Raw genomic sequence first — 15,000 nt, 5'->3', positions numbered from 1 at the left:
CAACATGCCTCTGAAGACACAAACCTGTGGCAGGTTCAACTATGTTAAGCTAGCGCCGTCATTGACTTTAAAACAGATGTTTTTGAGCTTGGGTCATGGGAGCCAAAGACAGACCTAACCGGGTAGGGTCAACTATGTTAAGCTAGCGCCGTCATTGACTTTAAAACAGATGTTTTTGAGCTTGGGTCATGGGAGCCAAAGACAGACCTAAGGGTCAACTATGTTAAGCTAGCGCCGTCATTGACTTTAAAACAGATGTTTTTGAGCTTGGGTCATGGGAGCCAAAGACAGACCTAACCGGGTAGGGTCAACTATGTTAAGCTAGCGCCGTCATTGACTTTAAAACAGATGTTTTTGAGCTTGGGTCATGGGAGCCAAAGACAGACCTAACCGGGTAGGGTCAACTATGTTAAGCTAGCGCCGTCATTGACTTTAAAACAGATGTTTTTGAGCTTGGGTCATGGGAGCCAAAGACAGACCTAACCGGGTAGGGTCAACTATGTTAAGCTAGCGCCGTCATTGACTTTAAAACAGATGTTTTTGAGCTTGGGTCATGGGAGCCAAAGACAGACCTAACCGGGTAGGGTCAACTATGTTAAGCTAGCGCCGTCATTGACTTTAAAACAGATGTTTTTGAGCTTGGGTCATGGGAGCCAAAGACAGACCTAACCGGGTAGGGTCAACTATGTTAAGCTAGCGCCGTCATTGACTTTAAAACAGATGTTTTTGAGCTTGGGTCATGGGAAAGACAGACCAAAGTTACAGACCTTAAAACAATGTTTTGAGCTTGGGTCATGGGAGCCAAAGACAGACCTAACCGGGTAGGTCAACTATGTTAAGCTAGCGCCGTCATTGACTTTAAAACAGATGTTTTTGAGCTTGGGTCATGGGAGCCAAAGACAGACCTAACCGGGTAGGGTCAACTCACTGTCACAGCTTGCTGTGAAATAGACACAAATGACTTCTTTATAATTTGTGACAGGCACACGGAAAAGTCACAGACTTTTCACAACGCATTTTGTGTGTCTGACACACAATGTGTGTACATTATGTTATACCCCCCCCCATCCTCCCCAACCAACCTCCCTGCTATCGTTTCTTGCTTAAGTAATTGACTGTTTTTATCTGGGATTGAAATGCACTGTATACAAAATCGTGTACTGCACAGACATGTGTACTTTTACTTTGTGCCTGTCATGAATTTCCAATAAGCAATTTGTGTGATACTGGGTTGCTGTGTCCTGTCTCTCACCTCCTGCCTCGCTGCCCTCCTCAGAGACACTCTGAGAAGAGTCGATTGGCCCGCTCGCCTCAGAAGACCGCGCCCCCTCTTCCTGAGACACGCCTCCAGACGCCTGCATGGACCTCCTCTGCCAGATCTCCCCACTCTCTTCTTCCTCATTGGCTGCTGCGCTGGCGGTAAAATACCTTCTGTTAGGAGGTGGGCTCCTGTGACATCATGAGCCAGAGGCCCCCCTGCCCCCTGGTCAGCAACCCTGCTAAAATACTGGTCATTCTGTTAGGGTGGGCGTGGCCAGGCTGCAAGTGGCACTTGCTGGCCTTCACTGGATGACTGGCCAGCCCTGGTACAGTTCCTCCTCAGCCTTAAAATACATGGGTAGAGCGCCATTTCCTCTTCCTTCCGTCTCTTCTGAAAATAGAGCAGAGTATTCTTTATTGATAAACTTTGGCATGTAGCCTTCATCACTAAGATATGAACACATTTATCCTTCATCACTAAGATATGAACACATTTATCCTTCATCACTAAGATATGAACACATTTAGATGAACCTAAAGTTGAAATGTACAGTAAAATAGATGTGGTAGAGTGTTCTGTTAGGAGGTGGGCGTGGCCAGGCCCTGGTACAGTAAAATACATGTGGTAGAGCGTTCTGTTAGGAGGTGGGCGTGGCCAGACCCTGGTACAGTAAAATACATGTGGTAGAGCGTTCTGTTAGGAGGTGGGCGTGGCCAGGCCCTGGTACAGTAAAATACATGTGGTAGAGCGTTCTGTTAGGAGGTGGGCGTGGCCAGACCCTGGTACAGTAAAATACATGTGGTAGAGCGTTCTGTTAGGAGGTGGGCGTGGCCAGACCCTGGTACAGTAAAATACATGTGGTAGAGCGTTCTGTTAGGAGGTGGGCGTGGCCAGACCCTGGTCTGACAGCACCACTCACCTGAGTAGTGGATGTCTTCAGAACAGCAGGCAGTGAGTTCCTGAGGGGCTCCTGGGCTGCTGTGGCCCCTGAGATTGTTGGTTGCCGACTGGTCTCAGTCCTGGCTGCCACAGCGTCCTCTGACACCTTCTGCACTGCAGTACTCGTCTCAGGTATTGGAGATAGAGGAGCCCCAGCTCCAGACCCAGGACCAACCACAGATACAGGTCTGGCCTCAGCTCCAACCCCAGGTCTGGCAATAGTTAGAGAGCCAACCACAGCCATGGATCCAGCTCCAGTCCTCGCTTCAACTGCAACTCCAACCCCAGCCATGGATCCATCCCCAGATCCAGCCCCATCTCCAGCTCCATCCCCATCTCCAGCTCCATCCCCAGATCCATCCCCAGATCCAGCCCCATCTCCAGCTCCATCCCCAGATCCAGCACCAGCTCCATCCCCAGATCCAGCCCCATCTCCAGCTCCATCCCCAGATCCAGCCCCATCTGCAGCTCCATCCCCAGATCCAGCCCCATCCCCAGATCCAGCTCCATCTCCAGCTCCAGCTCCATCCCCAACCCCTGTCCCAGCTTTTGTCCCCTGTGCTCCCTCAACCTCTCCCCTGTTTGCCTCTGTCCCCTCTTTCTCTTGTTTCCCCAGGCCCTGTTCTGAAGAGGCAGCTCCCTTCCCAACCCCAGCCTGAACACCATTGGCCAGTGGCAGCAAGGGTTTCCTGTCATGTGGTGGATGGTCCCTGGACGGCCCTGCCTCCTCGTCTTCATCAGAGTCTATATGCAGCATGGCGCTGAGTCGTGTGTTCGTCGGGAAACTGGACCTCAGCTTGGGTGACGTTGCGCCCAGGGGCCGCTCTCCTGGGCCCTTAGGAGCTTCGATGGCATCCAAGTAGTCGTTGAGGGACACCTGTCGATGGCTGTGGCCGCCCGGGATTGCCAATCCTAGTTAGATTAGATTAGATATACTTTTATTGTCTGTTGTTCACAGAAATGTACTTTGCGTACAGAAAGCATGTTACATTAAAAAACACCAACAATTACATGTTACAAGAAACATACTAACAGTATGACAGTTACATGAAACATACTAATAGTATGACAGTTACATGAAACATACTAATAGTATGACAGTTACATGAAACATACTAACAGTATGACAGTTACATGAAACATACTAACAGTATGGCAGTTACATCAAACATACTAACAGTATGACAGTTACATGAAACATACTAACAGTATGACAGTTACATGAAACATACTAACAGTATGACAGTTACATGAAACATACTAACAGTATGACAGTTACATGAAACATACTAACAGTATGACAGTTACATGAAACATACTAACAGTATGACAGTTACATGAAACATACTAACAGTATGACAGTTACATGAAACATACTAACAGTATGACAGTTACATGAAACATACTAACAGTATGACAGTTACATGAAACATACTAACGGTATGACAGTTACATGAAACATACTAACAGTATGACAGTTACATGAAACATACTAACAGTATGACAGTTACATGAAACATACTAACAGTATGACAGTTACATGAAACATACTAACAGTATGACAGTTACATGAAACATACTAACAGTATGACAGTTACATGAAACATACTAACAGTATGACAGTTACATGAAACATACTAACAGTATGACAGTTACATGAAACATACTAACAGTATGACAGTTACATGAAACATACTAACAGTATGACAGTTACATGAAACATACTAACAGTATGACAGTTACATGAAACATACTAACAGTATTACAGTTACATGAAACATACTAACAGTATGACAGTTACATGAAACATACTAACAGTATGACAGTTACATGAAACATACTAACAGTATGACAGTTACATGAAACATACTAACAGTATGACAGTTACATGAAACATACTAACAGTATGACAGTTACATGAAACATACTAATAGTATGACAGTTACATGAAACATACTAACAGTATGACAGTTACATGAAACATACTAACAGTATGACAGTTACATGAAACATACTAACAGTATGACAGTTACATGAAACATACTAACAGTATGACAGTTACATGAAACATACTAACAGTATGACAGTTACATGAAACATACTAACAGTATGACAGTTACATGAAACATACTAACAGTATGACAGTTACATGAAACATACTAACAGTTACATGAAACATACTAACAGTATGACAGTTACATGAAACATACTAACAGTTACATGAAACATACTAACAGTATGACAGTTACATGAAACATACTAACAGTTACATGAAACATACTAACAGTTACACTAACAGTATGATGAAACATACTAACAGTATGACAGTTACATGAAACATACTAACAGTATGACAGTTACATGAAACATACTAACAGTATGACAGTTACATGAAACATACTAACAGTATGACAGTTACATGAAACATACTAACAGTATGACAGTTACATGAAACATACTAACAGTATGACAGTTACATGAAACATACTAACAGTATGACAGTTACATGAAACATACTAACAGTATGACAGTTACATGAAACATACTAACAGTATGACAGTTACATGAAACATACTAACAGTTACATGAAACATACTAACAGTATGACAGTTACATGAAACATACTAACAGTTACATGAAACATACTAACAGTATGACAGTTACATGAAAAATACTAACAGTATAACAGTTACATGAAACATACTAACAGTATGACAGTTACATCAGACATACTAACAGTATGACAGTTACATGAAACACACTAACGGTATGACAGTTACATGAAAAATACTAACAGTATGACAGTTACATGAAACATACTAACAGTATGACAGTTATATGAAACATATTAACAGTATGACAGTTACATGAAACATACTAACAGTATGACAGTTACATGAAACATACTAACAGTTACATGAAACATACTAGTATGACAGTTACATGAAACATACTAACAGTATGACAGTTACATGAAAAATACTAACAGTATAACAGTTACATGAAACATACTAACAGTATGACAGTTACATGAAACATACTAACAGTTACATGAAACATACTAACAGTATGACAGTTACATGAAACACACTAACGGTATGACAGTTACATGAAAAATACTAACAGTATGACAGTTACATGAAACATACTAACAGTATGACAGTTATATGAAACATACTAACAGTATGACAGTTACATGAAACATACTAACAGTATGACAGTTACATGAAACATACTAACAGTATGACAGTTACATGAAACATACTAACAGTATGACAGTTACATGAAACATACTAACAGTATGACAGTTACATGAAACATACTAACAGTATGACAGTTACATGAAACATACTAACAGTATGACAGTTACATGAAAAAACTAACAGTATGACATACTAACAGAATGACAGTTACATGAAACATACTAACAGTATGACAGTTACATGAAACATACTAACAGTATGACAGTTACATGAAACATACTAACAGTTGACAGTTACATGAAACATACTAACAGTATACATGAAACATACAGTTACATGAAACATACTAACAGTATGACAGTTACATGAAACATACTAACAGTATGACAGTTACATGAAACATACTAACAGTATGACAGTTACATGAAACATACTAACAGTATGACAGTTACATCAGACATACTAACAGTATGACAGTTACATGAAACATACTAACAGTATGACAGTTACATGAAACATACTAACAGTATGACAGTTACATGAAACATACTAACAGTATGACAGTTACATGAAACATACTAACAGTATGACAGTTACATGAAACATACTAACAGTATGACAGTTACATGAAACATACTAACAGTTACATGAAACATACTAACAGTATAACAGTTACATGAAACATACTAACAGTTACATGAAACATACTAACAGTATGACAGTTACATGAAACATACTAACAGTATGACAGTTACATGAAACATACTAACAGTTACATGAAACATACTAACAGTATGACAGTTACATGAAACATACTAACAGTATGACAGTTACATGAAACATACTAACAGTTACATGAAACATACTAACAGTATGACAGTTACATGAAACATACTAACAGTATGACAGTTACATGAAACATACTAACAGTTACATGAAACATACTAACAGTATGACAGTTACATGAAACATACTAACAGTATGACAGTTACATGAAACATACTAACAGTATGACAGTTAACATGACAGTTACATGAAACATAAACAGTATGACAGTTACATGAAACATACTAACAGTATGACAGTTACATGAAACATACTAACAGTATGACAGTTACATGAAACATACTAACAGTATAACAGTTACATGAAACATACTAACAGTATGACAGTTACATGAAACATACTAACAGTATAACAGTTACATGAAACATACTAACAGTATGACAGTTACATGAAACATACTAACAGTATAACAGTTACATGAAACATACTAACAGTATGACAGTTACATGAAACATACTAACAGTATAACAGTTACATGAAACATACTAACAGTATGACAGTTACATGAAACATACTAACAGTATGACAGTTACATGAAACATACTAACAGTATGACAGTTACATGAAACATACTAACAGTATGACAGTTACATGAAACATACTAACAGTATGACAGTTACATGAAACATACTAACAGTATGACAGTTACATGAAACATACTAACAGTATGACAGTTACATGAAACATACTAACAGTTACATGAAACATACTAACAGTATAACAGTTACATGAAACATACTAACAGTATGACAGTTACATGAAACATACTAACAGTATGACAGTTACATGAAACATACTAACAGTATGACAGTTACATGAAACATACTAAAGGTTACATGAAACATACTAACAGTATGACAGTTACATGAAACATACTAACAGTTACATGAAACATACTAACAGTATGACAGTTACATGAAACATACTAACAGTATGACAGTTACATGAAACATACTAACAGTTACATGAAACATACTAACAGTATGACAGTTACATGAAACATACTAACAGTATGACAGTTACATGAAACATACTAACAGTATGACAGTTACATGAAACATACTAACAGTATGACATGAAACATACTAACAGTTACATGAAACATACTAACAGTATGACAGTTACATGAAACATACTAACAGTATGACAGTTACATGAAACATACTAACAGTATGACAGTTACATGAAACATACTAACAGTATGACAGTTACATGAAACATACTAACAGTATGACAGTTACATGAAACATACTAACAGTATGACAGTTACATGAAACATACTAACAGTATGAAACATACTACATGAAACAGTACATAACAGTACTAACAGTGAAACATATTAACAGTATGACAGTTACATGAAACATACTAACAGTATGACAGTTACATGAAACATACTAACAGTATGACAGTTACATGAAACATACTAACAGTTACATGAAACATACTAACAGTATGACAGTTACATGAAACATACTAACAGTTACATGAAACATACTAACAGTATGACAGTTACATGAAAAATACTAACAGTATAACAGTTACATGAAACATACTAACAGTATGACAGTTACATGAAACATACTAACAGTTACATGAAACATACTAACAGTATGACAGTTACATGAAACACACTAACGGTATGACAGTTACATGAAAAATACTAACAGTATGACAGTTACATGAAACATACTAACAGTTACATGAAACATACTAACAGTATGACAGTTACATGAAACATACTAACAGTATGACAGTTACATGAAACATACTAACAGTATGACAGTTACATGAAACATACTAACAGTATGACAGTTACATGAAACATACTAACAGTATGACAGTTACATGAAACATACTAACAGTATGACAGTTACATGAAACATACTAACAGTATGACAGGTCCATCAGACATACAGACAATCTTAAAGACAACACAGCTTTAGGACTTTTACCCAGGACGTCTAGCTCGCCTACCGCCCCCCGGGCGTCACTCCAGACATCGTCTCCATCCCTGTGGACCTCTCCGTTGAGCAGGGAGGAGTAGGAACCTGTGGGAGAGGGCCCCGGGCCCTGGAGGAAGGGTGGGGGTCTTCATCGTCAGAGGGGCTTCCAGGGTCCCCGTTCACTGACAAACCCAAGATGGAACCCATGGCATCAGGAGAGCCCTCTGTCAGGGAGGGAGGCAGGGAAGGGAAGGGAGGGAGGGGAAGGGGGAAGGGAAGGGAAGGGAAGGGAAGGGAAGGGAGGGGGAGGGGAGGGGGGAGGGGGGGGAGGGGAGGGGAGGGGGGGGGGAGGGGGGGGAGGGGAGGGGAGGGGAGGGGAGGGGAGGGAAGGGGAAAACAGGGTTACCTTTAAAACTCACACACAGCATTTAGTTGATGGGTGTGTGACATTCAAAAGTCATGAATATAATATGTAATTTAGCAGACGCTTTAATCCAAATATATAAAATCAGTCAACGTAAGCGGATCAACACAAAGCCTCTCTCTCTCTCAGATGTTATTACTTTAGTATGTCCTTCTGCCATGCCCCATGTCCTTACCATCATGTCCAGAGGTCATGTCCAGAGGTCATGTCCAGAGGTCATGTCCAGAGGTCATGTCCAGAGGTCATGTCCTTACCGTCATGTCCAGAGGGCATGTCCAGAGGTCATGTCCTTACAGTCATGTCCAGAGGTCATGTCCAGAGGTCATGTCCTTACAGTCATGTCCAGAGGTCATGTCCTTACCATCATGTCCAGAGGTCATGTCCACTCTGAACTGCAGCTGGCCGCTCACATGGTCCGTGGGCAGACGACGACACAGGGTATAGCTTAGCGGCTGGTCCCTGTGGATATAAACACACATTACAAACCATTCAGACTCAGCTGTAGGTCAACATGACCAATACATGGTTCTTTAAACGTTACAATGGTTACTATTGATGAAATAATGTCTAGTTACTGAGGACAGTGCGGAAGCCGGTAAGAAATGTATCTCTGTGTGAGTGTGTGGTGTGGTTTCCAGTTGACTCACTCTGCATTAGGTCTCTCTAGCAGCCTCTGCACTGGGATGGTCAGTTGACCCAGGAAGCGCTTGATGATTGGTCGGCTTTTAGAAAACTTATCCTTCACCTCGATCTCCAAGACATCCGTCATCAGAGCCACAAACGTGTACTTCTGACAGAGAGAGAGAGAGATTGGAAAGCATTATTTTACAGTGTGTGTGTGTGTGTGTGTGTGTGTGTGTGTGTGTGTGTGTGTGTGTGTGTGTGTGTGTGTGTGTGTGTGTGTGTGTGTGTGAAAATGTGTGTTTGCGCTCTAGCGTTTGTGCCTGGATGTGTGTGTGTGTGTGTGTGTGTGTTGTGTTTGCTCTCTAGCGTTTGTGCCTGGATGTGTGTGTGTGTATGTGTGTGTGTGTGTGTTTGCGCTCTAGCGTTTGTGCCTGGATGTGTGTGTGTGTATATCACCTCCCCAGGCCAGACAGGGTTGGTGGTGTTAGATATGATGGCGGAGCGGCGCTCCTGTCCGTGGTGTGTGAAGGTGGGGAAGCCACTCCTCTTCCCAGGGTGGATGGACATCTTCAGGTAGGGGTCAGGGTTAAAGAACATCCCCTTCTTCAGACCCAATGCACAGATATCTATAGAGAAAGACACATACCATGTATCCATGAAATATACTGGAAATATACTGGAAATATATAAAGCTCATGAGTATCTACACAGATACACATATTAGAGCTGTGGAGTTATACCATGCACACACACATAGAATAATTAAATAATACATTTATTTTAAACACATTAGGGTCTCTACAGAGAGACTCAGAGAAATCTCTACTTCATAATGTATACCAGGTGTCGGTAGGAGTGGCTGTATACCAGGGGTCGGTAGACAACTCTGGTCCAGGAGTGGCTGTACACCAGGTGTCGGTAGACAACTCTGGTCCTGAAGTGACTGACAGGAGGTCAAGTGCAGTAACACATCTCAACCACAGGGAGGCAGTGCAGATCACACCAGACCAGTGTAGATTGAGACAAGCTACCAATCAACAATAACTGACCTGATAAAGTGAAGCTGACGAGTTTCCGACAGTTCTCTGTCACTGATTGGCCCTCAGCTTGACCCTCGGCTCTAACCTGGCAAGGAAACAACCAATGGGAGATGAGCTGTGACGGGAACTCAACCATTGAGAGATGTTAGTATAGGACAGTATAATACCACAGACATGAGACTTATGGTTGAGGGCCAACAAGACTGGAAAATATACCATCAACACAGCGCAGTACAGCACAGTGTAACACTGAGATATATCAATATCCAGTTTAACACCGAGATATATCAATATTCAGTTCAACACCGAGATATATCAATATCCAGTTCAACACTGAGATATATCAATATCCAGTTTAACACAAAGCGAGATATATCAATATTCAGTTCAACACTGAGATATATCAATATCCAGTTCAACACTGAGATATATCAATATCCAGTTCAACACAAAGCAGCACAGCACAGTGTAACACTGAGATATATCAATATCCAGTTTAACACTGAGATATATCAATATTCAGTTCAACACTGAGATATATCAATATCAGTTTAACACTGAGATATATCAATATCAGTTCAACACTAGATATATCAATATTCAGTTCAACACTGAGATATATCAATATCCAGTTCAACACCGAGATATATCAATATCCAGTTTAACACTGAGATATATCAATATCCAGTTCAACACTGAGATATATCAATATCCAGTTCAACACAAAGCAGCACAGCACAGTGTAACACTGAGATATATCAATATCCAGTTTAACACCGAGATATATCAATATCCAGTTCAACACCGAGATATATCAATATCCAGTTCAACACTGAGATATATCAATTTGTAACACTGAGATATATCAATATCCAGTTCAACACTGAGATATATCAATATCCAGTTCAACACAAAGCAGCACAGCACAGTGTAACACTGAGATATATCAATATCCAGTTTAACACTGAGATATATCAATATTCAGTTCAACACTGAGATATATCAATATTCAGTTCAACACGGGGCAGCACAGCACAGTGTAACACTGAGATATATCAATATCCAGTTTAACACTGAGATATATCAATATCCAGTTCAACACAGAGCAGTACAGCACAGTGTAACACTGAGATATATCAATATCCAGTTCAACACTGAGATATATCAATATCCAGTTCAACACAGAGCAGTACAGCACAGTGTAACACTGAGATATATCAATATCCAGTTCAACACTGAGATATATCAATATCCAGTTCAACACAGAGCAGTACAGCACAGTGTAACACTGAGATATATCAATATCCAGTTCAACACTGAGATATATCAATATCCAGTTCCACACAGAGCAGCACAGCACAGTGTAACACTGAGATATTTTGGAGAGTGATACTGTATATAGGAGGGTCAGAGAGAGAGAGATCAAGTGGACTGGACGTCTGGTAATCTGTCAGATCCTGTCATAAAACCAACATGGCTGCCTGCCAGACGCTCCCTCCGATTGGAAGATTAACGCTCTGAATTTCATATCAAATTAATTTGTGCCAGCTGGTATTAGTGAACTCAGGAAGTGATAGGGATGGAGGGAGGGAAGGAGAAGGAGAGGGGGAGGTTTGGAGGGAGGGAGAGGGGGAGGTTTGGAGGGAGGGAGAGGGGGAGGTTTGGAGGGAGGGAGAGGGGGAGGGAGGGGGAGGGAGGGAGGGAGGGAGGGAGGGGGGGAGGGAGAGGGGGGGGGGTAGAGGAGAAAGAGAGGAGGAAGGGGGAGGGAGGAGTGGAGAGAGATGGAGGGGGGTGGAGAGAGAGAGAGAAAACACCATTGTAAATACAACCTATATTTATGTTTATTTATTTTCCCTTCTGTACTATTTGCACATCATTACAACACTGTATATAGACATAATATGACATTTGAAATGTCTATTCCTTTGTTAATTCACTTTTGTTTATTATCTATTTAACTTGCTTTGGCAATGTAAGCATACGTTTCCCATGCCAATAAAGCCCCTTACATTGAATTGGGAGGGGGTTAGAGAGAGCGAGAGAGAGGGGGAGGGATAGATGAGTGGAGAGAGGGAGGGGGAGGGAGGGAGAGAGAAAAAGAGATGGAGGAGGAGATAGATATAATATAGTCCAAGTGACATATTCAGATTAATATCTAATATAGTCCAACTGACACGTTCAGCTGATATCTAACACACACACGCGCACACACACACACACACACACACACACACACACACACGCACACGCACACGCACACACCTATCTCTAAACAACCAGATAAGCTTGCCTAAGATGCAGCTACACCATCTGGCATACAGTTACTTGGTCCATAAGCACTCCTTCATAAACATAAACAGACAGACACACAGAACTCACAGGAAGTCCTGGGTTGTTGACGGTGATGCAGGGGGTTGTTGCTCTCAGGCCTCCACTCACTCCATGATAGTACTTAAAGCAGATCTTAGTCTCAGCTGAGGAAGGAACACACACACAGAAGAGTTCTATTGTTCTAATCATCCTGAACACACACACAGAAGAGTTCTATTGTTCTAATCATCCTGAACACACACACAGAAGAGTTCTATTGTTCTAATCATCCTGAACACACACACACAGAAGAGTTCTATTGTTCTAATCATCCTGAACACACACACACAGAAGAGTTCTATTGTTCTAATCATCCTGAACACACACACAGAAGAGTTCTACTGTTCTAATCATCCTGAACACACACACAGAAGAGTTCTACTGTTCTAATCATCCTGAACACACACACAGAAGAGTTCTATTGTTCTAATCATCCTGAACACACACACAGAAGAGTTCTACTGTTCTAATCATCCTGAACTCACACACAGAAGAGTTCTATTGTTCTAATCATCCTGAACACACACACACAGAAGAGTTCTATTGTTCTAATCATCCTGAACACACACACAGAAGAGTTCTATTGTTCTAATCATCCTGAACACACACACAGAAGAGTTCTATTGTTCTAATCATCCTGAACACACACACAGAAGAGTTCTATTGTTCTAATCATCCTGAACACACACACACAGAAGAGTTCTATTGTTCTAATCATCCTGAACACACACACACAGAAGAGTTCTATTGTTCTAATCATCCTGAACACACACACAGAAGAGTTCTATTGTTCTAATCATCCTGAACACACACACACAGAAGAGTTCTATTGTTCTAATCATCCTGAACACACACACAGAAGAGTTCTATTGTTCTAATCATCCTGAACACACACACACAGAAGAGTTCTATTGTTCTAATCATCCTGAACACACACACACAGAAGAGTTCTATTGTTCTAATCATCCTGAACACACACACAGAAGAGTTCTATTGTTCTAATCATCCTGAACACACACACAGAAGAGTTCTATTGTTCTAATCATCCTGAACACACACAGAAGAGTTCTATTGTTCTAATCATCCTGAACACACACACAGAAGAGTTCTATTGTTCTAATCATCCTGAACACACACACAGAAGAGTTCTATTGTTCTAATCATCCTGAACACACACACAGAAGAGTTCTATTGTTCTAATCATCCTGAACACACACACAGAAGAGTTATATTGTTCTAATCATCCTGAACACACACACAGAAGAGTTCTATTGTTCTAATCATCCTGAACACACACACAGAAGAGTTCTATTGTTCTAATCATCCTGAACACACACACAGAAGAGTTCTATTGTTCTAATCATCCTGAACACACACACAGAAGAGTTATATTGTTCTAATCATCCTGAACACACACACACAGAAGAGTTCTATTGTTCTAATCATCCTGAACACACACACAAAGAATACTTATATTGTTCTAATCATCCTGAACACACACACAGTCCTTCATAAACATTAACACACACACACACTATACTCACGCTCCATGAAGTAAGGTCCAGGCTCCAGCCTCCAGACGATCTGTCCTCTCTGGGTCCCGTTCACCCCACGGTTCTTAGAGTCCCACACGTTGGCAGGACACGTCTCGTCTGGGGAGGGGACACACAGTCACATCACTGATATAGGCTTTAACCGTGCTGACTTAGGCCATAACACAACTGACAGCCCCACACGTTGGCAGGACACGTGGCAGGATATAGGCTTTAACCGTGGGGAGGAGGGGACACACAGTCACATCACTGATATAGGCTTTAACCGTGCTGACTTAGGCCATAACACAACTGACAGCCCCACACGTTGGCAGGACACGTCTCATCAACACCGTTTTACTGAATCAGACGTAACACGACTGACAGGTGGTATTTATAAATGTTTTTTAATTTTTTATTTGACCTTTATTTAGCAACTAGGCAAGTCGGTTAAGAAACAATTCATATTTAGAATGACGGACTACCCCAGCCAAACCCAGAGGACGCTGGGCCTATTGTGCACCGCCCTATGGGACTCCCAATCACAGCCGGATGTGATACAACCTTGATTCGAACCCGGGACTGTAGTGATGCCTCTTGCACTGAGATGCAGTGCCACTCAGGAGCCCAACAGTACTAATGACAGGCAGAAACCAAGCTGAAACAGGCCCTAACAGTACTGATGTAGACGGTCAGAGGACTGACACACACCATGACACACCTGGCAGGCCTTAATGTACTGCTGTAGCAGTAGCTGATGCTGTAACCGAGTGTAGCAGTAGCTGATGCTGTAACCGAGTGTAACAGTAGCTGAT

General features: G+C 41.1%; 1 protein-coding gene across 1 annotated transcript in view; it reads right to left on the bottom strand.

The window, feature by feature from the left end:
* The window catches only part of LOC112241713 (E3 ubiquitin-protein ligase HECW2), a 73,151-nt gene that overhangs the window by 24,795 nt on the left and 33,356 nt on the right, over positions 1-15,000 (bottom strand). Inside the window, exons 3-11 of the mRNA XM_042317914.1 lie at positions 14,198-14,305; positions 12,663-12,757; positions 10,293-10,368; positions 9,700-9,869; positions 9,267-9,409; positions 8,981-9,078; positions 8,227-8,419; positions 2,436-2,855; positions 1,253-1,428 (exon numbers count right to left, since the gene is read on the bottom strand). Coding sequence (XP_042173848.1) covers positions 1,253-1,428; positions 2,436-2,855; positions 8,227-8,419; positions 8,981-9,078; positions 9,267-9,409; positions 9,700-9,869; positions 10,293-10,368; positions 12,663-12,757; positions 14,198-14,305 — 1,479 coding nt within the window. The remainder of the gene's footprint in view (positions 1-1,252; positions 1,429-2,435; positions 2,856-8,226; positions 8,420-8,980; positions 9,079-9,266; positions 9,410-9,699; positions 9,870-10,292; positions 10,369-12,662; positions 12,758-14,197; positions 14,306-15,000) is intronic.

The sequence above is a fragment of the Oncorhynchus tshawytscha genome, unplaced genomic scaffold (genome assembly GCF_018296145.1).
Source record: "Oncorhynchus tshawytscha isolate Ot180627B unplaced genomic scaffold, Otsh_v2.0 Un_scaffold_2906_pilon_pilon, whole genome shotgun sequence".
Classification (NCBI taxonomy): domain Eukaryota; kingdom Metazoa; phylum Chordata; class Actinopteri; order Salmoniformes; family Salmonidae; genus Oncorhynchus; species Oncorhynchus tshawytscha.
Note: the sequence above shows the minus strand (reverse complement) of the source record. Positions and strands in the feature narration are given on the sequence as shown.